General features: G+C 42.7%; 1 protein-coding gene across 1 annotated transcript in view; it reads left to right on the forward strand.

Moving 5' to 3' along the window:
• The first annotated feature begins 1,010 nt into the window (after window positions 1-1,010).
• LOC141113584 (myosin-4) overlaps window positions 1,011-21,757 on the forward strand; it is a 58,100-nt gene continuing 37,353 nt past the window's right edge. Inside the window, exons 1-10 of the mRNA XM_073606781.1 lie at window positions 1,011-1,123; window positions 1,389-1,421; window positions 6,885-7,135; window positions 7,246-7,389; window positions 11,332-11,488; window positions 13,787-13,814; window positions 14,283-14,394; window positions 16,795-16,887; window positions 18,820-18,883; window positions 20,633-20,731. Of these exons, the coding sequence (XP_073462882.1) occupies window positions 6,932-7,135; window positions 7,246-7,389; window positions 11,332-11,488; window positions 13,787-13,814; window positions 14,283-14,394; window positions 16,795-16,887; window positions 18,820-18,883; window positions 20,633-20,731 (901 nt within the window). The 5' untranslated portion in view covers window positions 1,011-1,123; window positions 1,389-1,421; window positions 6,885-6,931. The remainder of the gene's footprint in view (window positions 1,124-1,388; window positions 1,422-6,884; window positions 7,136-7,245; window positions 7,390-11,331; window positions 11,489-13,786; window positions 13,815-14,282; window positions 14,395-16,794; window positions 16,888-18,819; window positions 18,884-20,632; window positions 20,732-21,757) is intronic.

The raw sequence follows: 21,757 nt of genomic DNA on the forward strand, positions 1-21,757 counted from the left end.
ACTGGCTCCATTGAGAGCCAGTCGCAATAGTGCGAACCCAGCCTAAAGGAGATGTGCAAGGAAAAAATAATCGCATATTAGCTTGCATATTATTGAATGATGGAAATCAGCAGAGCTTCACCACATTCACTAAGCTCTAGGGATAATTCCCTTGCAAAGTGCAACTTCCCTTGCAAAAATGAACCCCTTTAGTAAATCAACCCCATAAAGTTGAGAGGTTCTTCGTTCCTTGACGGTTTCTCCCCCAGCATTCGTCCCATTTCCCCGTCGTCTTCGAGGAAAGGATCACTCTCTCAGTGCAAAACCCATTGAAGCAGCAAACATTAATTGGGTGCTAATGGATTTCGCAGCACTCCGTCCTCCAGCGCGACCGACCGGCAGCTTCTATGTAACGTGAGCCGCCCCGGGCGAGATTCGTTTACCACAAGCTATCAATGCGTTTGCGAGGTCCTGATCCCTGTCACCTCTGGGGTTAGACACCTTCACACTCTTGCACCTCTCACACGCCATAAAACTGCTTTCCATATTAATTAGCAGGAGACGTTAGTGGGTTACAGTGGTTACGTTGTGTTATTGGGTGGGGGGGGGCCAGGACAAACTGTACCTGATTAAGAGATTCTGGAGGGTAAATTTTTTTTTTTTTTAAAAAGTCTCCTTTGGGAAAAAAGTTTTCGTTCTGGAGATTTCCCCGTCTGGAGGGTTTTAGGAGTCGTGTGCAGACAATCGTCTCCTCCAGGCTGCAGGGGAGAAGACAGTGTGTAATGATAGAAGGGTAAGTGTCTTCTATCACAGCTATGTGGACTATGCTCTCTGTGTCGCGTTTGGATTGTCTAGCCCGTCCCTTCCTAAAGGGCACAATCGCTGCCTTGAGCTTCACCTTAGGAACTTATTTTTAGGGTATAGCTTCAGTTAGAGAAGGGGGAAGGCAAAAAATATAAAATCACTTCTAAATATAGCCCAGTCCAAATCATACACAGAGGGAGAATTATTGTCCTCTCCGAGACCATTGCCAAAATTGCTTTGTCCTTTTTGAGAAGATGGGAGTGAGATCACCGACCCCCCAGAGTTATAAAAGTACCAGAGGGGGATGCTGAGGCTGTGTCCTTCCTGTCCTCACTTTCAGGTATGTAACTCTCCAGGGATGTCCTTGTCGTTTAAGGGGCGCATTTTCCCCCCACCTTCAGGCCCTCGGGGGTCTCTAATTTTTTATTGGTGCCTCTTTCTGAGGTTTTATCGCCCAATTAGCAAATCGTTTGCTAGATTACACCCAGCAAAAACATTGGAGCTTCTATGAAACCTTAAACTTCATGATACCAAATTCGGTAATGATGCCGCAGGAAGGGTTATATTTATTGGACTGTGGGATTAATGTATTGTTTTCTTTGCAGGGCTGTCCGGTCGTCTATCTGGAACCCTCACAGGTACGTTGGACACCCCTGGGAACACATTGTAACAGACTGTAGAGGATCCCCAGGAATTACATTGTGAAAGGCTGCTGAAGAGTCTGGGAAGATACATTGTAACAGATTTTAGAGGACCCCTGGGAGATACATCATAAAAAGTCGTAGAGGACTCTGGGGAGATACATTATAACAGGATGTAGAGGACCCTGGGAGATACATTGTAACAGGATGTAGAGGACCACTGGCAGATACATTGCAACAGGATGTAGAGGACCACTGGGAGATACATTCTAACAGAATGTAGAGGACCCTGGGAGATACATTGTAACAGGATGTAGAGGACCCCTGGGAGATACATTGCAACAGGATGTAGAGGACCACTGGGAGATACATTCTAACAGAATGTAGAGGACCCTGGGAGATACATTGTAACAGGATGTAGAGGACCACTGGCAGATACATTGCAACAGGATGTAGAGGACCACTGGGAGATACATTCTAACAGAATGTAGAGGACCCTGGGAGATACATTGTAACAGGATGTAGAGGACCCCTGGGAGATACATTGTAACAGGATGTAGAGGACCCTTGGGAGATACATTGTAACAAGATGTAGAGGACCACTGGGAGATACATTCTAACAGAATGTAGAGGACCCTGGGAGTTACATTATAACAGGATGTAGAGGACCCCTGGGAGATACATTGTAACAGGATATAGAGGACTCTGGGAGATACATTGTAACAAGTTGTAGAGAAGCCCAAGGAATTACATTGCAACAGGTTGTAGAGGACTTCAAGGAGATACTTTGTAACAGGTTGTAGAGTACTCTGGAACATATATTGTAACATATTGTAGAGGATTCCAGGGAGATAACTGTAGCAGGATGTAGCAGACCCAGGGGAGATACATTGTAACAGGATGTAGAGGACCCTTGGCTGAAACATTGTACAAGGATGTAGAGGACCCAGGGGAGATACATTATAACAGGTTGTAGAGGACCCTGGGGAGATACTTTGTAACAAGTTGTAGAGAAGCCCAAGAAATTACATTAAAACAGGTTGTAGTGAACTCTGGGGAGAAACATTGTAACAGGATGTAGAGGACCCCTGGGAGATACACTGTATCAGACAGTAAAGGACCCAAAAGCTGTAGAGGCCCAGGAGAAGGAAGAGATACATTACAACATGTAGTAGATATCAGTAAGAAGTTATGTTATAACAAGTTGTAGAGGACTCCCAGAGGGATTCATTGTAATAGGCTGTAGAGGACCCTGAGGAAATACATTGTAACAGGATGTAGAGGACCCCAAGGAATTACATTGTGACAGGCTGCAAAAGACTCTGGGGGATACATTGTAAAAGGATTTATAGGGGACCCCTGGGAGATACATTGTATCAAGTCGTAGAGGACTTAGGGGAGATAAATAGTAACAGAATGTTGAGGACCCCAATGAATTACATTGTGACAGGCTGCAGAAGTTTTTGGGAGATATATTGTTATAGGATGTATTGTAGAGGATCCTTGGCTGAAACATTGTAAACAGATGTAGAGAACCCTGGGGAGATACATTGTAACAAGTTGTAGAGAAACCCAAGGAATTACATTGAAACAGGTTGTAGAGGACTTAATTGAGATACTTTGTAACAGGATGTAGCAGACTCTGGGGAGATACTTAGTAACAAGTTGTAGAGAAGGCCAAAGAATTATATTGAAACAGATACTTTGTAAATGGATGTAGAGAACTCTTGGGAGATACTTTGCAACAGACAGTAAAGGACCCAAAGGCTGCAGAGGCCCAGGAGAAGGAGGACATACATTACCACATGTTGTAGATATCATTGAGAAGATATGTTATAACAAGTTGTAGAGGACCCCCAGGGGATACATTGTAACAGGTTGTAGAGGACTCCAAGGAATTACATAGTGACAGGCTGCAGAAGGCTCTGGGAGACACATTGTAACAGGATGTAGAGGACCCTTGGCTAAAACTTTGTAACAGGATGTGGGGGACCCTGGGGAGATACAATTGTAACAGACAGTAAAGAACCCAAAGGCTGTAGAGGCCCAGGAAAAGGCAGAGATACATTACAACATGTTGTAGATATTAGACTTGTGCACAACGTGAATTTTGTTTAGTTTCGGTTCATTGTCATTCGTAAAATACATAATTTTGTTCTGTTATATTCGTTATGTTACATTAATTAGTTTTCAGATAATTCGTTATTATTCGTAGAGTGTCGATATTCGTTTTACTGAATCTCGAATCATGTCAAATTCATTCGTTATATCCGCTATAATTTCTTTCATATTAGTTGAAATTCAATATTTATGTATGTATATTGATTGGTGATAATGATTCGTAGTTTGGAAAGTAGTTTGTTTATTGATTCTATTAACACACACAATGACAATATCTCTTCTCCTCTGCTCAAATACAATACAACACCCTTCTCACTCAGTTCTCAGGAATGCACTTTGCCAGTAATCCAACCTCCAGCACAAAATTAATCAGCTGATTGGACTGTAAGATTTACTTTGAGTTGACCTTTTGTTTCATTAGATCTTTAATGACTTACCTAATCATGATGAATTCATTTGTTATATTCGCTATAATTTCTTTCGTATTAGTTGAAATTCGTTATTTGTTTATTCGGACATTCGGATGCATCCGAATGTCCGAAAGATGCAAAATTCGTCCGAATTTCGATTCGTTACAAAACGGATTGCACATGTCTAGTAGATATTATTGAGTCAATATTTTATAACAGGTCGTAGAGGACCTCTGGGTACTCATAGGTCCTCTAGGTTACATTGTACCAGGTAATAGAGAATGCAGGAAGATACATTGTAACAACCAAAAGGAGACCCAGAGGGATACATTATAACAGGATGTAGGCAACCCACAGGAGGATATATTGTGACAAGTTGTGGAGGACCTGGGGCAGTATGTAGAGGACTCCAGGGATATTTTGTAACAGGGTGTTAGAGAACCCCAGGAGGAATACATTGAAACAAGCTTTAGAGAACCTGGGGGGATACATTGTAACAGGTTGAAGACCCTGATGGGCTACATTGTAAAAGATTGTAGAGGAACCCAGAACACATTATAATAGGATGTAAACGACCTCTAGGTGGTAGGTGGTACCAGGTTATAGATGACACCAGGGGATACATTGTAACAGGATGTAGATGACCCCCAGAGGATACATTATAACAGGTGGTAGAGGACCTGTATGCGGAGATATACATTGCAACAGGTTGTAAATAAAGTATTGGTAACTGTAAGTGCAAACACACAAGTCCATATATAACAGGAGATATAAAGGGCTGAGCAACTTAGTCCATAGGGGACAGGCTGGAAGTTCAAGGGTTAAGTGGTAACCGGTAATGTAATGGTTAAATTAGGCTGGTAGGCTAGGCGGCTGCTGTCCTCAGAGAGCTGGCTCTGTGATGGATGAGAGAGGGGTAGAGAAGGAAGCGTTTCCTTCTCTATCCCTCTCACAGGTTGTAAATAACACTGGGGAGATACATTGTAACAGGATGGAGAGGACCACTAGGAAATACATTGTAACAGGCTATAGATGAACCTGGGGTATACGTTGTAACAGGCTGCAGAGGATCTCAGGAGATACATTGTAACAGGATGCAGAGGGCCCCGGTGCTTACATTATAACAAGTGATATATGACCCATGGGGTCATCTCTGTGGGAGACAGTGTAAAAAATTGTTATTATTAAACAGTTATTATTGACCCATAGGGATACTTGTAAGAGGTTGTAGACTTGTTTGATGTGGTGGTAATGATTTATTTGTCATTGGGTCCTTTATTCTGCAAGTTGGGACACGGTGGAGAGATGAGAGCAGACAAGGGTTGGGGGCAGGATCACTGAATGAGCAGCTGCCACATTCCCAACGTTCCATCCAAGCTCACCAGATAATAATCAGTCCTTGGCTGCCAGTAAAAGGCTTTAATTTACAAATAATTTCCACTGCCTAACGACTTCATTACTTTGATTTCAAATATCAGTTTATCTGTGTTCTTTGCCAACATTCATCCTCCTCTTCACCTGTCTTCTGTGCTTTTCATGATTGTATCTCTACCATCTAGGAGAGCAATATATATAATTTATGATGCTAAGGGGCATAATGTACATCTTCCACATCCTACCCCCTGGGCACAGAGATATAAGGAACTGTATCCAAGGTCCGCAAGGCACCTCTGGCTTATGGCACAGAAATTTATACCTGAAAAAACAGTATAGAAAGACAGAAGTAGATAAATCTGGAAGTTAAAGCTCAAAGCAGAAGACCTCTTTAAATGGACTCCATCACTAAATTTATAATCTTAAAAAAAAAAAAATCGCCATACAAAGAAAATGATTAATAATTATCTGTCCCACCACCCGCGTTGTCCATCTTTGCCATCACAAAAAGCTAATTGTTGAAGAAGTTTGGTATCTGGTCCCCCTCTGCACTATATAGTTCTTTCCACTGGCCCCTACACCACTACTGGACACAATAGTGATGCAGGAGATGATGGGAGAAGCCACAAAGTGCAGGGGGGGCAACATAAATCTGACACTCCCAGAAGTGTCGGATTGCTGAATATTCTTTATCAAGATTATGTAATTATTATATTGTTATAGGGTAAGGAAGGGGGGGACAGACAAAGAAGGTTTCATATTGTCAGCCCCATGAAAGGGCCCCAACATCAGGTCTGCAATGTAATTGATAATAATTAAAGTAGCTGTAAACCCAACAACAGGAATCTCATAGGAGCTTTAGCATGTTAATGTCATTTCAAACTTTTATAATCTGCAGCTTTCATTCGAATAATTCACAGTGATCCTGCCGTAAAGGTCTTTTTTCAGGCACTTCCTGTTATCGGGTGACAATGCTATTTCCCGGGCTACCAACTGTGCTTCTGTGTTGTCACTCTGTGAACCAAGGATATGTGTGTGAGCCGCTTAGGCTGTATGGAAATGAAGTCCTGTGCCCACCGCTGTGAGTGCTGGCCAGGAAGGGAGCTCATCTATGCTCCAAGAAATGGTAGAGAGTGACTAGGTGTCCTGGGAGCCGCATCAAGTCAAGACCTGCTGTATGATAGTGAATGGCATTCTCAGCCTGGACCCCCGCCAGGCCACGTCCCAACGCGTTTCACTCCACCTACCGGAGCATACTTATGGGGAAATCATGAGTGAATGAAATACGTTCAGAGGTGTGACCTAGCGGGGGTCCAGGCTGAGAATGCCTATCACTTTCATACAACATGTCTTCTTGTCTTGATGTGTGGCTCCTGGGACTCCTGGTCACTCTCTACCATCACTTGGAGCATAGATGAGCTCCTTCCCGGCTCCTTCCTTCTTCCAGTTTGGGGTTTACATCTACTTCTACCACAACATTGGACTGCGGTGGATGGACAGAGGTGTCGATGGGATTGGCAATGTGGCACACTGACTTTAATGTCTCTTACTTTAGACAGAGAAATTCAGAGCTGTAGAAATCCCCCCCCATAATCCGGAACCATGAGTTCAGACGCGGAGATGGCGGTGTACGGGCTGGCTGCGCCCTTCCTCAGAAAAACTGAGAAGGAGCGGATTGAAGCCCAGAACAAGCCGTTCGATGCCAGGACCTCTGTGTTTGTGGCGGACCCTAAAGAGTCGTATGCGAAGGGCACCCTGGCCAGCAAGGAAGGAGGGAAGGCGACTGTGAAGACCGAGGGTGGACAGGTACATACCGCAAGTACTAAGAGCAATGGGCGTGGACTCCCACCACAGCCAATCAGCTGCTTGTTGTATGCTTATAGTGCAGCTTCTTTAATTCCCTTATTTTCCTTTAGACTCTAACAGTGAAGGATGACCAAATCTTCCCCATGAACCCACCTAAGTTCGATAAGATTGAAGACATGGCCATGATGACTCACCTGAACGAGCCAGCCGTCCTGTATAACCTCAAAGAACGTTACGCAGCCTGGATGATCTACGTAAGTCTTTGGAGTGCACAGGAACAGTGTATTGTGGGAAGTGTGCATCAGTATCCAAATTAAATTTACAAAATAATATGAAATGTACTCAGCATCCATTCTAATTAGTTATCTGTAGTAGTCTAAGCACCCAACTCCATCCAACTTTCTACTAGAGCAGGGGTCTCCAAACTTTCTATACTATCCTCCAGACTTTACGGGGGCCGGACTGTGGCCATTGGGAGTAGAATTGTCCTGGCATCAGTGGGAGTAAACAATACATCTTTGGTATTAGGGTGAGGAATAGTGCCCCATCATTGGTGTCAGTGGGATAAATAGTGCTCCATTGTTGGCATCAATGGGGGAAATAGTGCCCCACTGTTAATATCAATAGCAGGAATATTGCCCCATTGTTGGTGTCAGTGAGAGGAATAGTGTGTTATATAAGTGGAAGGAAAAGTGCCCCAAGGGCCGGATAAAGGCTCGTGAAGGGCCGCATCCGGCCCCCCGAGCTGCAGTTTGGAGACCACTGTACTAGAGCTTTATAGATTTAAAGCTGAGGTTTAATTTATCTATATTTCTACCTCCCTGGTTCCTCCCTCCCTTCTCATCAACATGCTAATTACATTGTTAAAGTGGTTCTAAAGGCAGAAGGTTTTTTACCTTAATGCAGGGGTCTCTATACTCTCTAAACAAAGGGCCAGTATACTATCCTTTAGATTTTAGAGGGTCCGGACTGTGGCCAGTGTGAGTAGAAAATGTCCTGGCTTCGGTAACAACGCCCCATTGTTGGTATCAGTAACAGGAATAGTGCCACATTATTGGTGTCATTGGGAGGAATAGTGCCCCATCATTGGTGTCATTGGGAGGAAGAGTGCCCCAATACTTGTGTCAGTGGGAGGAATAGTGTCCCCACTGTTGGTGTCAGTGTCAGGAATTCTGCCCCATTGTTAATTGTCAATGGAAGAAATAGTACCCCAAGGGCCAGTTAAAGGCAAGTAAAGGGCCGCAGTTTGGAGACCACTGCCTTAATGCATTCTATGCATTAAGGTAAAAAACCCTTCTGGGTGCAGCCCCAACCCCCCATTATACTTACCTGAGCCCCATCTCGATCCAGTGATGTGCATGAGTGCAGGGGCTCTCCTGGGTCTCTCTCTGCCTATTGGCTCACACAGCAGCGGGAGCCATTGGCTCCCGCTGCTGTCAAACACAGCCAGTGAGCCAATGAGGAGAGAGCAGGGGGGCGGGGCTGAGCCAATGTCCCTTCACACACAGCATGGCTTGGGGGTGCCCCCATAGCAAGACCCCCTGGACCCAAAAAGAAAGGGATCGGGGCTGGTCTGTGCAAAACCATTGCACAGTGCAGGTAAGTATAACATGTTTATTTATTTTTTAAAGCACAACCTTTAGAATCACCTTAAACTTAACCTTTCCCGCTTTCCTTGCAACTAGAGATTTTAGACACAGTGATGTCATCACCTGGTCCTTGTGCTTCTCTATGCAGTGCAGGTAGATCATGGCTGGTGGGGGGGGGGGACTGGCAGGGGGCCTTTCATAGCTTCCTGAAAATATCACAGCACCCTGCATCAGTACTCCTCTCAAGATCCCTCAAATCTGAAGTGGGTTGACTTTTGGGAGGAGTTATGCAAAAATGGAGCACCAGCCGCCACTGGCAAATATCAAAATTATTTCATGGGTCAATGTTAGTCTAGAGGAGTGGGTGTTCCTAAGCAGGCTGTATGTGCATGCGGACCACCCCAGGTGATGTCGACATGTGATGGTGAGCCTCCATGATTGAAAGAACTGAAATCCAATAAAATTTAAGGGGTGGGCCAGAGAAAGTATGAAATAGGATCTTTGCAACTTTCCCCTAATAAAAGTCGTATTATGCAGGACCTGTATAGGACACATTGTCTGTCTCTATTCAAAACGCTTTAACACAAGGGTAAAGTGGTTGTAAACCTCAGACATGAAATACGAACAAAGCATATCACTCAATAGTGTGTGTACTTGTCTCAAGTAAGAGCACTAAGGGGTGGATTTACTAAAGGAAAGTAGACTGGGTACTTTGAAAAGTGCAGTTGCACTCTGTGAGAGCAGTTGCTCCAGAGCTTAGTAAATGAGGAAAAGCTCTGCTGAATTTCATCATCCAATCATATGCAAACAAAAAGGCTGTTTTTTAAATTTTCCTTGCATGTGATTGGGTATTCTTTGCAAAGTGAAGCTTTCTCTCATTTACTAAGCTCTGGAGCAACTGCACTTGCAGAGTGCACAGTCGATTTATCTTTAGTAAATCAACTCCTAAGTGTAACTTCTGTCTACTGTCTTCTTCCTCTGCTATCAACGTGAGTAATTTCTGACAAAAGTTCCTGACATCGAGAAAAAAGGTGACAGGGGTGGGACCTCCAGCACACAGCCTGTGATTGACAGCCTCAACTCTGTTCCTGTGTACTGTGTGAAGGGGGGTGTGTCCCTTCCCTCCAATCAGCTCTCAGAGCTCTCCTCACTGAGCTCTGCAGTGTGCAACTTTAGCTCTCCACCCTCGAGCTTTAAAAATTCTGGAAAGCTGTAGAGAAGAGAAGACTGCAAATAAACAGGTACAACTTACATACTTGCCAACAATCCCGATTTTCCCGGGACAATCCCGAAAATTGGGCCCTAGTCCCGATCTGAGTGTGTCCCGATGAAAATCCCAGGATTTTGCTTTTGTTCGGGGAATCAAGATTTTTTTGGGCACTAGATGCAGCTTCTGGCTACGGAAATATAGCGGCAGCCGCTGCAAGATCTCTTTCTGGCTAGCAGGTCCCTTTCCCCGTGTGCTCAGTGGAGAGGGGCCTTTCGATCCATGTAGCCAATCGGCTTCTCTCTTCAGTGTACAAGGAGGCAATGCGCTTGTACACTGAAGCTGGTTAGCTGCACAGATTGGAGGCCCCTCCCCTCTCCACTGAAAACACGGGGAAAGAGACCTGCTAAGACACATGGAGCCAACCTTCCGCCCCGTGGTCTGCTGCTGGTTTGTGTCCGACAAGAGGCAGAGCCAAGGGACTCTACTGGGGGCACCTGATGTAAGTAGGGACTCTGCTGGGGGCACCTGATATAAGGAGGGATTCTACTGGGGACACCTGATGTAAGGATGGACTCTACTGGGGACACCTGATGTAAGGAGGGACTCTGCTGGGGACACCTGATGTAAGGAGGGACTCTGCTGGAGACACCTGATGGCATCTGGTGGCAGGCGGCATGGCAAGGGACATGCTCAGGGCTCCCACTGATTCTGCATTATGGTGATTTGAACTATTTTATATTACAATGTAATAATAGAAATAATGCGCTTCAATCATCCTGACACCATAACAACCATGGTCCTGGGATGATTGAAGCGCTAACACCAGGTGTTTGGAGTATCTTTATCTGCTGATTGTTAAACTTTATGGAATACAATATTTCTATTGTTGTGTAGGATCTGGGCCTACTGTCCCTCCATCCCCTTTCTTTCCTTCCTTCTCTCTCCTTCCCTATTTCTTTTTTTTTCTCCCTCCATCCCTCGTTCATCTCAGACTCGAACCACACCCAATTTGAGTCATGCCCCTTTAAGCCATGCCCACATTTCCCTTTCCCTGCTACACCACGCCTACAAACGAATGCCCTGTACCCTAATTATAACAAGACTCCGCCTACAGGCAAAAAAGTGTCCCTATACTTTTTTTACAATGTTGGAAACTATGAACTTATGTAGGAGAATTTGTTTGATTTTTATGTATCATCTGAGACCAGTCATGTCACTGGCCATATTTAAGAGTTTACAGCCATTTTAAGGTGCTCTATTTTAGCCATGTGACTGTCATTTTCATATCTCAGCTGAAAATCACTATCACTGTTTGAAAAATAAATATCTTAGCCCTGGTGTGTTAGCTTTCTGAATTGAGGAAAAGGTCCGCTATTTAACTATTCTCTATTTTCCAGACCTACTCTGGCCTCTTCTGTGTCACTGTCAACCCCTACAAGTGGCTTCCCGTGTACAACCCCGAGGTGGTTAATGCCTACCGTGGCAAGAAGCGCCAGGAGGCCCCACCACACATCTTCTCCATCTCTGACAATGCCTATCAGGCCATGCTGACTGGTGAGTCACAGCAATTCCTGCTTCTTAACCCATCCATCCATCCATCCATCCATCTATTCATCTATCCTGTCTTCCATCCACCCATCCAGTTGTCTCCAACACAGTAGATAATAGGGTGGGGGTTGTCTCACACACACAGTGGGGATATGTTGGCAATTGTCTTGGACACAATAGGGAACTTCTCTTACAAACAGTAGGGGGTATGTTGACAGTTGTCTTACACAGAGTAGAGGACATGGTGGGAGTTATCTTTCACACAGTAGAGGATATGTTTTGAGTTGTCTCACAAAGTAGGGGATATGTTGGGAGTTGTCTCACAAAGTAGGGAATATGTTGGGAATTGTCTCACACAATAGGGGATATGTTGGGACTTCTCTTACAAACAGTAGGGGATATGTCGAGAGTTGTCTTGCACAGTGTAGAGGATATGGTAGGAGTTATCTTTCACACAATAGGGGATATGTTGGGAGTTGTCTCACAAAGTAGGGAATATGTTGGGAGTTGTCTCACACAATAGGGGATATGTTGGGACTTCTCTTACAAACAGTAGGGGATATGTCGAGAGTTGTCTTGCACAGTGTAGAGGATATGGTAGGAGTTATCTTTCACACAATAGGGGATATGTTGGGAGTTGTCTCACACAGTAGGGAATATGTTGGGAGTTGTCTCACACAATAGGGGATATGTTGGGAGTTGTCTCACACAATAGGGGATATTTTGGGAGTTGTCTCACACAATAGGGGATATGTTGGGAGTTGTCTCACACAATAGGGGATATGTTGGGAGTTGTCTCACACAATAGGGGATATGTTGGGAGTTGTCTCACACAATAGGGGATAGGTTGGGTGTTATTTTGCACACAGCAGAGGATATGTTGGGAGATGTTTCACACACAGTGGGGAATATGTTGGTAATTGTCTCTGACACAGTAGAGATTACGTTGGGAGTTGTCTTTCACACAGTAGGAGATATATTGTAAATTATCTTGCACACAGTAGGGGATATGTTTTCAGTTGTCTCGCACATAGTAGGGGATATGTTGGGAGTTGTCTCACACACAGTAGAGGATATGTTTGTGGTTATCTTGCACACAGTAGGGGATATGCTGAGTGTTGTCTCGCACACAATGGAGGATATGTTGAGAGTTACCTCACACACAGTAGGGGATATGTTGGGAGTTGTTTTGCACACAGTAGGGGATATGTTAGGAGTTGTCTCCAAACACAGTAGGGGATATGTTGGGAGTTGTCTTGCACACAGCAGATGATATGTTGGGAGTTGTCTGGCACACAGTAGAGGATATGTTAGGAGATCTTTTGCACACAATAGGGGATATGTTGGGAGTCCTTTTGCACACAGTAGGGGGTATGTTGGGTGTTGTCTCGCACACAGTGGAGGATATGTTGGCAGTTATCTTGCACACAGTAAGGGATATGTTGGGAGTTGTCTCACACACAGTAGGGGATCTGTTGCACACAGTAGGGGATTTGTTGGGAGTTGTCTTGCACACAGTAGATGATATGTTGGGAGTTGTCTTGCACACAGTAGAGGATATGTTGGGAGTCCTTTTGCACACAGTAGGGGATATGTTGGGAGTTATCTCATACACAGTAGGGCATATGTTGGGAGTTGTCTCGCATAAAGTAGGGAAGATATTTCACACACAGTTAGGGATATTTTGGGGACTATCTCCACCTCAAACCTTCCCAGATAGCAAGGATAACTTGCCTCAAATTTGTGGCAGTGTTGAATTGTAATTTGCTGCACATGTTTACAGGCTCACAGTTGCACACTTGCAGAGCACTTGAAGCACAAGTTCTAGTTGACACTTTTCCGATTTGCAGCAAATTTGCGTGGCAAGTCTCTAGCAAGTGCAAAGTTGCAGTGGTGAGTCTACAGCAAGAGCTCTGCAAGTCTACAGCATGAAAATTCAGCCACAGTGCCCCCTGTGGTGGTATGACTATTGCACAACATAACTAAATCAGAACTTGCAGCAGACTTTCAGAATGTTGGCAAAGAAAATTGATCTGGAGTCATGCAATGCAGACTTGCTGCAATTGTGCAACAAACTTGTGAAGCCTGGCAAGTCTAGCAATACCTCAGCAAGTCTTTTTCAAACTTGCAACACAAGTTGGCTTGCTATCTGGGTTCGTGTTAGGAGTAACAATGTCACAAGAATATAAAACATAAATATAAAAACCCCAAACTAACACATTGTATGTACTGTTTATAGGAATCATGGTTAAACGTTAACATAACTTTTTGTGAAATAATTACATTTCTCTCTTTCTTCTCCAGATCGTGAAAACCAGTCTATCCTCATCACGTATGTACACTCTTATACTATTCCATTTTTATCAATTGTGGAATAGCTAAACAGTAGATTTGCAGAAGTGGCACTGATATGTTTAACCCCAGGTCTAATACCTGTGACCTCTGTGCTAGATGGCATCAGACTCAGAGCTTACACAGGGTGAATGCTCTCCTCCCCTTCCCATGTGACAGTGTGTGGGCCTGGTGATTGGCTGCTTAGGACTGAGCACTGAATCTTGGTAGGGAGAGGAGAAAGTCACACCGGTTATTTATGAGAGTTCTAACAGATAAAATAAAATGGCGGTGAAATATGGTACCAATGGTGAAATGGGTTTTGAAGAGGACCTGGCACTTTGCCCTCTATGATTATGATGACAGATTATCTTTAGGATTTTTTTTTCAGTTTTGTATGTAGTTGTTCATTAATGAGTACCTGTCTACTGGCTGGCCAAGTGATACCATATTATTTTTTCTCTGCCAGTGGAGAATCTGGTGCCGGAAAGACTGTGAACACTAAACGTGTCATCCAGTACTTTGCAACAATTGCCGCTGCTGGTGATAAAAAGAAGGAAGAAGCTACTGCAAAAAACAAGGTATATTATATAGTTCATTCACATAGCAAGTTATAATTTTTATATATAATTTACATAGCAAGGTAAAATGTATTGAGAAGACTTATAGCAAGGCATAACGTATATATAATTCACATAGCAAGGTACAATGTATTGATAGTTCACATAACAAGGTATAGCATATAGATAATTCACATAGCAAAGTGTAGTATATATGCAATTCACATAGCAAGGTATAATGTAGGTAAAATTAGGGTAGCAAGGTTTACTATATTGCATATACTATACAATTCAAATAGCAAGGTATAATGTATATGCAATTATCTTTGCAAAGTATATTGCATATACAATTCACATAGGAAAGTATAATGTATAGAGAAGTCCCGTTTCAAGATATAATGTTTACAAAATTCAAAAAGCAAGGTATAATGTATAGATAATTCACATAGTAGAGTATAATGTATAGAAGATTCACATAGCAAGGCATAAAGTATGTAGCATTAACATAGCAAAGTATAATATATAGACCATTCACATAGCAATGTATAACATATAGACAGGCATGTACTGGCCATTGGGACTACCCGGTGGGCCGATGGCTCAGTGGGACAATTTCAGTGACAGCCAGTGGCGTCGCTAGGGGGTGGCTTTTGTATATAGTGGTGAGCCACAGAGAGAGAAACTTTAATTCTCAGTAGAGCGTTGCCAACACCCCAAAATCTATTGCAAAAAAGGACCCTAAAAAGGAAGGGACACTTGTACCCCTCCGGTACAGAGGGACCTTGAAGGCGAACAAATGAAAATTTTATAAAAGCATATTATTTATTAGAAAAAACTGCTTGAAGAAGCATGTGTAAAAACATGATAGTAATCTATACAAAACATTTGTACAACACATGAAGAAGGCTCTACTGTGGCCGTGGCCGTGCTGTGGTGGTCGTTCCCTCTTTGGGACCTTTGTGTGGGCTTTTCTGAGCTCGGACGGAGTACATCACCTTTTGGTGGACAATTGATGGCAGAAGATCCAAAAATATGTTTGCTAGGACAATTAGAGTAAGAAATATATATACTCCTACAATTAGACTCCCCATTACTAGGATATTATTTATAGCAAGAAAATTGATAGCAATGAAATGGATATCCTCTAGTAGCCCAACATATGAAGAATGGCGGATACAGGTGAATGACGCATTACTAAAGGAATGGCAGGTATATAAGGATAGGGGATTAGCAAATAGTGAAATGCTGGAACCATGGTTGACGTTACCAGGGTTGACACCATTTATCTTGGGATCAGATGGAAGCATAGGTGTTAATAGATTATTACTAGTTATAGAATAATTAAGGTATGATGACTCAAGAAGGAAGGAATGGTGTAGAGGCTTTTGGTCGGGATGGAGTGGAGGTGAGGGAGAGAGAATGTTTATGTTTTAGGGAGGGGTTGTTGTTTTTTGTTTTTTATTCTTCTCCTCTTTCTTTTTTGTGGGATTGCTGTGTATAGAATGTAATGTGTTATTGTTGTATGGATTTTGGAAATATTTTTTTTCTCCATGTATGTTTTATGATGAGTTTTTGATGAAGAAAAAGATATTAATAAACAGATTATTGAAAAAAAAAAGGGGGGTTGGCTCTCTGTGGACTCTGATGTAAGGGGGGCTCTCTGGGGACTCTGATCTAAGGGGGGCTCTCTGGGGACTCTGATGTAAGGGGGGCTCTTTAGGGACTCTGATGTAAGGGGGAGGCTTTTTTTTTGCGCAATTGCGTATAGTTTATATACTGTTTTTGTGCGTGTTTGCAAAATTAAAGTGGGCCTGGTCTGGATGAAGTCCAGGGCCACATTTTTTTCCCCAGTCCGGCCCTGCATATAGACCATTCACATAGCAGCATATAGACCATTCACATAGCAAGGTATAACATATAGACCATTCACATAGCAAGGTATAACATATAGACAATTCACATAGCAAAAAATAAACCATTCACATAGCAAGGTATAACATATAGACCATTCACATAGCAAGGTATAACATATAGACCATTCACATAGCAACATATAGACCATTTACACAGCAATTTATAATGTATAGACCATTCACACAGCAAGATATAGCGTTTATACAATTCACATAGCACGTTATTATGTATAGATTATTCACATAGTAATGTGTAATGTATAGACCACTCACAAAGCAAAGTATAACGTATAAATCATTTACATAGGAAGTGTAATACATATAATGTATAGATAATTTCTTTAGCAGAGTATAATGTGTACAATTCCATGATATGGTCAGATATTGGACAGCAATATGGCACTATATTTTTGTGAATTTCGATTACCTAAGCCAAATCACCAACCTGAATAACAGTTAAATATGACTAATATCACCTATAATTACTAACGCTATATGTTTTCTATAGGGGACTCTGGAGGATCAAATCATCCAGGCCAACCCTCTGCTGGAGGCCTTTGGTAACGCCAAGACCGTCAGGAATGACAACTCTTCCCGCTTTGTAAGTTCCATTGTCACAAACAGTTGCATAGTTAGCCAGGCTGAAAAAAGAGTCAAGGCTATCTAGTTCAACCAATAAAGTTGATGGTTTCTTCGGTAAATTCTCTTATATGCCACAAGGCATGTACAAGATGTACATTCACACTGTTCTACAGCAGCAATGTAGCGTCAGTAGTAGGAAAAGCAGTGACAACCTCCGTACCTGTTTTATTCCATCACCTGATCACCTCATCTGAATGTTTGGAGAGGAAGAGTAAAAGGACAGCAAACATGGGGGTTGATTTACTAAACTGGAGAGTGCAAAATCTGGTGCAGCTGTGCATGGTAGCCAATCAGCTTCCAACTTCAGCTTGTTCAATTAAGTTTTGACCAAAACACCAGGAGGCTGATTGGCTTCTTTGTAGAGTTGCACCAAATTTTGCACTCTCCACTTTTAGTAAAGGTAATCCTATTGTGTCACAATTTTCACTGTAGAAGGCGTGCCCATGACATGGGGGTCATGGAAGAACAATCATGTACCTCAGACCTGAGATTAACATTAACATATGTCTATTTCCCAATGGTCTCCCTACCTTAACCTAGACCTTTTTTTTTTGTTTACAAACATTTTTATTTATTAAAGTAAAAAAAAAGAAAAATGATACAATCATGTAACAGTATTCATCATGAAATTGACATCAAAAGCATATCATTAATAATAGAAATCCAGAATAATTCTGAGGCATACAGAAAAAGGAGTATGGAAAAGGTAAACCTAAAGGTATTGTTCAGTTAAAACGTAACAACATTGGCATTCAGTGCTGCATTAGCAACACGTGTCCAAGGTAGCACCCCATCTACGTTCACATAGGTGCATTTTAGCTTGTAGGGTATTCAAAATCCTCTCCATTATCATAACCATATCCATTCTGTCTAAGATGGAGGATAGGGGTACTACAGGGGTCTTTCAGTGAAGAGCAATAACCCACAAAGTAGATATACAAATTGTATGTATAAGACATTCCTCTTTGCGGAGGATACCTGGGATAGTCGCTCCAAGTAAACACATTGAGATTGTGAGCTTTAGAGGAGTTCCAGATATTGCAGCGGCAACAGCAGTTACTCCTCTCCACACCGGAGATAGTAGACCACAATCCTAAAATATGTGTCTAAAGGTGCCTGGATGTTGGCAGCCCCTAAAGCATAGCCCAGATGTTCCTGGGAACATCACACGGAGTCTGAAAGGAGTGTAATACCATCTGGTCAATACCTTATAGGCCGTTTCCCTAACCGCCAGTGATTTAGTGGCCTTACGTAGGTTTTCCAGCATGGTATCCCAATCCTCCGGAGTGAACTGTTCATTACAGTCAGCCTCCAATTTACCTCTATATGGAAGGTCATCTGAAAAAATGAAGCCAACGCAGCCAACGCTGTTCTGTAGAGAGTTGAAATGAGGCCTTTGCCTCTGGGAGAGTCATGGCAGATCTGTTAGAAGGATGTGGGGGGGAGGACGGGGGTGAGACTATGATGGGAGATATAAAAGTGTCTTATTTGTATAAAATGGTAGTGTTCCCGAAGTGGGATTTGATGTTGTGTGCGGAGGAGGTCGAATGTGGCAAATGTATCTCCAAGCTGAAGAGCAGCTAAGGTGACCAGGGATTTGGATTCCCACCATGCAAAACTTTCAGGGTGATTAAATGCTAAGGCAAATAATGGTTCTCCTAGGAAGAACGAACCTGGAGGTGCAGGTGAGATTAGTCCAAGTTTGCTTTTATACCGGTGCCAGAGGGTGAGTGATTGGGAAATGATGGAGTTAACCTAGACCTTTCAACTGCTACAAGTTAAAATATCCAGAGAAAATGTGAAGCTATTTATCCCCAACTTTCTATATTCTTGCAGAAGGCTGTTATCGTTAGTTGAATAAATCTGGATTTCCATTTCTTTATCTTTGTAGGGTAAATTCATCAGAATCCACTTTGCCACCAATGGAAAGCTGGCCTCTGCTGATATTGAGACATGTAAGCCAAGCATTGTGATAATCCCAGTTTTAGCAATTTGGGGCAGCCATTAACAAACTATGGGATTTTTGTTCCACCATGTTTTCGTTCAGACGTATTTCTTGTATTCCTGAATTCTCGCTAAATTTGCATTTCTTATCATAAAAATTGACAAACCTGTACTGGTGGAAGTGGGTGAGAAGCAAATGTGTGAATAGAAAGTCTTGGTAGCTCCAGTTGGTTGAAGAAAAATGGTTGCTATAATACTGTACGACATAAAACGTAGCTAACATGTTTTGGGGGATTGAGGCTCCCCTCCTTTTTCAAGACTTTGGTAGTGTTAGATCTGGTGGTCATAGATACCGCAGTCTATGGCCTAATATGATAACAGTTTTCCTAGAGTTTCTGCTGTGCCTGCAGTGGCCACAATCCCACAAAATGTGTTTTTTTTTTATATCATCCACTGATAAAATGATCATTGTTCTTTAACGAGGTTCCAGACCTTGCATTCATGCACAGTGCTCCTCACCCACCTCAACCGTCTTTTTTTCATACTTGAAGGGACCCATAATGAGGATCCTCAATGAGTCGCTATAGACCTACTCACCACCAACAAAGTCTAGCATGATGTCACCCGCGTTTTACAATAGTTTTGCTCTGATAGCGTTAAATGTGGCTGTTTCCAGTGCAGCACCCCTCCATTCTTATCATTAGTATTATCAACTTTATTAGGATGGACAAACAGGACAATTTTTAAACATTTATGGAACAAAGTGTTGGTAAGGAGGGACTGTCCCTGGTTTATTCTGCCCTGCTTAAAATTTTGACTTTAAGTTAAATAAATGTAAAGACCAGCCACGTTTTTTTTTTTTTTTTTAATTTTAGTTCAGAGCTTTAGAGCTGAGAAGTATTGAAGACTCTTTCATGATTTGGTTTGATGCCTGCGTTCCTACTGGGGAGATTTTTTTAGCATCTCTTGTCAGGACCAGAAGTGATGGGAAGTCTTTCTAACAGGGACACAGACAAGAAATGAAGGGTCAGAACTTCCGGCAATGTTTTTACTCCTGTGCCCGTGCCAACCGCTACCACTATTTCTTGTATGGGTGTCACAGGGACAGGATGTGAGAAAAATGTATTCCGTATGTGACATGGGTCATATACAGAACTTAAACCCTGGAAGAAATTTTACCTCTTCCCCACTCCATCCAATCTAAACTAAAAAGAAGGCTGGAATTAGGCTTTAGATTTAAAGTAGAACTATAGGCAAAAACTTTTTTTTTTCACTTTGGATAGAGTAAGGGAGGGTTATAACCCCTGTCAGTTTATTTTTTTGCCATCTGGGTCCCATTGGGTAGATATACCTTCACTTCCTGTCAGATAGCCAAAACAGGAAGTGAGAGATAATCCCCGTAAATCAAGGAAATTCCTTGGGGGCTGCCAGGTCACCAGAACTAGTGTCCCCATTGGAAAATTAACTCTCTGGGGATAACCGAAAATTTGGGTTTTTTTTTAACTTTCACTTTCAATGATAATGGTAAACAGGACAAATAGAGAGGATGAACATCACTAGCGGGGGAAGAGACAGTAATAAAAACCTAATGCGTGTTCTAATCCCTCTCCAATCTGTCCAAAACTAACAAAAAAAAAAGGTTTGCCTTTAGTTATACTTTAATATTTATATCCCCCCAAAACTGGTGGAGTTTGTAAAAAGTTGGACTTGATGGACATTTTTTTTTTTGTGATTGTTTATGAAATGCTTGTTTTTATTAGACCTGCTGGAGAAATCCAGAGTCACCTACCAACTGAAAGCAGAGAGAAGCTACCACATCTTCTACCAGATCTGTTCCAACAAGAAGCCGGAGCTAATCGGTAAGGAACTTTGTTCAGCGATCACTATTCCGAAGTCTTTGCTGACTCTCGTGTTATGGATCCCATACCTAGAGCAAAATATATCGGGGTGATAATAGGCTAGTTTACACGTTCCTGAGAATTTGTGTCATAACCTCATAGACCCTAGCATAATTTTTGGTAGAGCACTTAGCAGGCAGATGACAGGTCTGTCTCTGCACACTGTGCAGGGGACCGACCTGTCAGAGCGCCGCTCTCCTCTATGGGGGATCGGATGAAGACGGACCGTAGAGTCCGTTTTCATCCGATCTGATCTGCCAGAGGGATGGAAATATTACTGCTCAATGTTCAGTTACGACAAAGAATAAGCAAAACTTTGATTTGTGGGAGTAAAATCATATGAAAAATGTTTTGTCAGCCAATCACTAGTGAATAGGGATGAGCAAAACTGACCGCTTTCACTTTGGTGAAATACATTGAGTCAATAGGGGAGGTGAAATAAGGAGTTTTTTGTTTTTTTTAAGGGTGCAGTGGGTTGTTATTAGGGATGAGCTTTGGCTTGACTTGGGTTTGGTCTGAACCCATGTTTGGCCAAACTTGAAAGAAAACAGTGGGGCAAAAAGGAAGTTCTGGACAGCCCTAGCGATGACTAAGCACTGTTAAGGATGAAACGCGTCAGCTCGTTTGTCCCATTTTTTGCTGTGGCTTGTATCTGTTGGACTTTTTTACAAATAAAGGCTATATTCCGGAGTGCGGCTATCCAGAACTTCCTTTTTGCCTCATGTTGCTATACGATTAGCTGGCACCTATTGTTCCAGTTCCGAGGAGAGTTCTATATCCACATTTCCACCTGGAGCGGTGATCTCCTTCCCTTCCCCTATTGTTCCTGCATTATTGAAAGAAAACAGTGGCCGGCCAATCAGCTGCTGGTGGGGGATTTCCCGCCCCGCATCAAAACACAAAGGGACGGGGACACTTTGGATATCATTGACCTAATAGGGCTGCATGACTATACTCGGTCACATAGCTATCATTAGATCAATGGTG

This window comes from Aquarana catesbeiana, linkage group LG12 (assembly GCF_042186555.1).
Source record: "Aquarana catesbeiana isolate 2022-GZ linkage group LG12, ASM4218655v1, whole genome shotgun sequence".
Taxonomy (NCBI): Eukaryota; Metazoa; Chordata; class Amphibia; order Anura; family Ranidae; genus Aquarana; species Aquarana catesbeiana.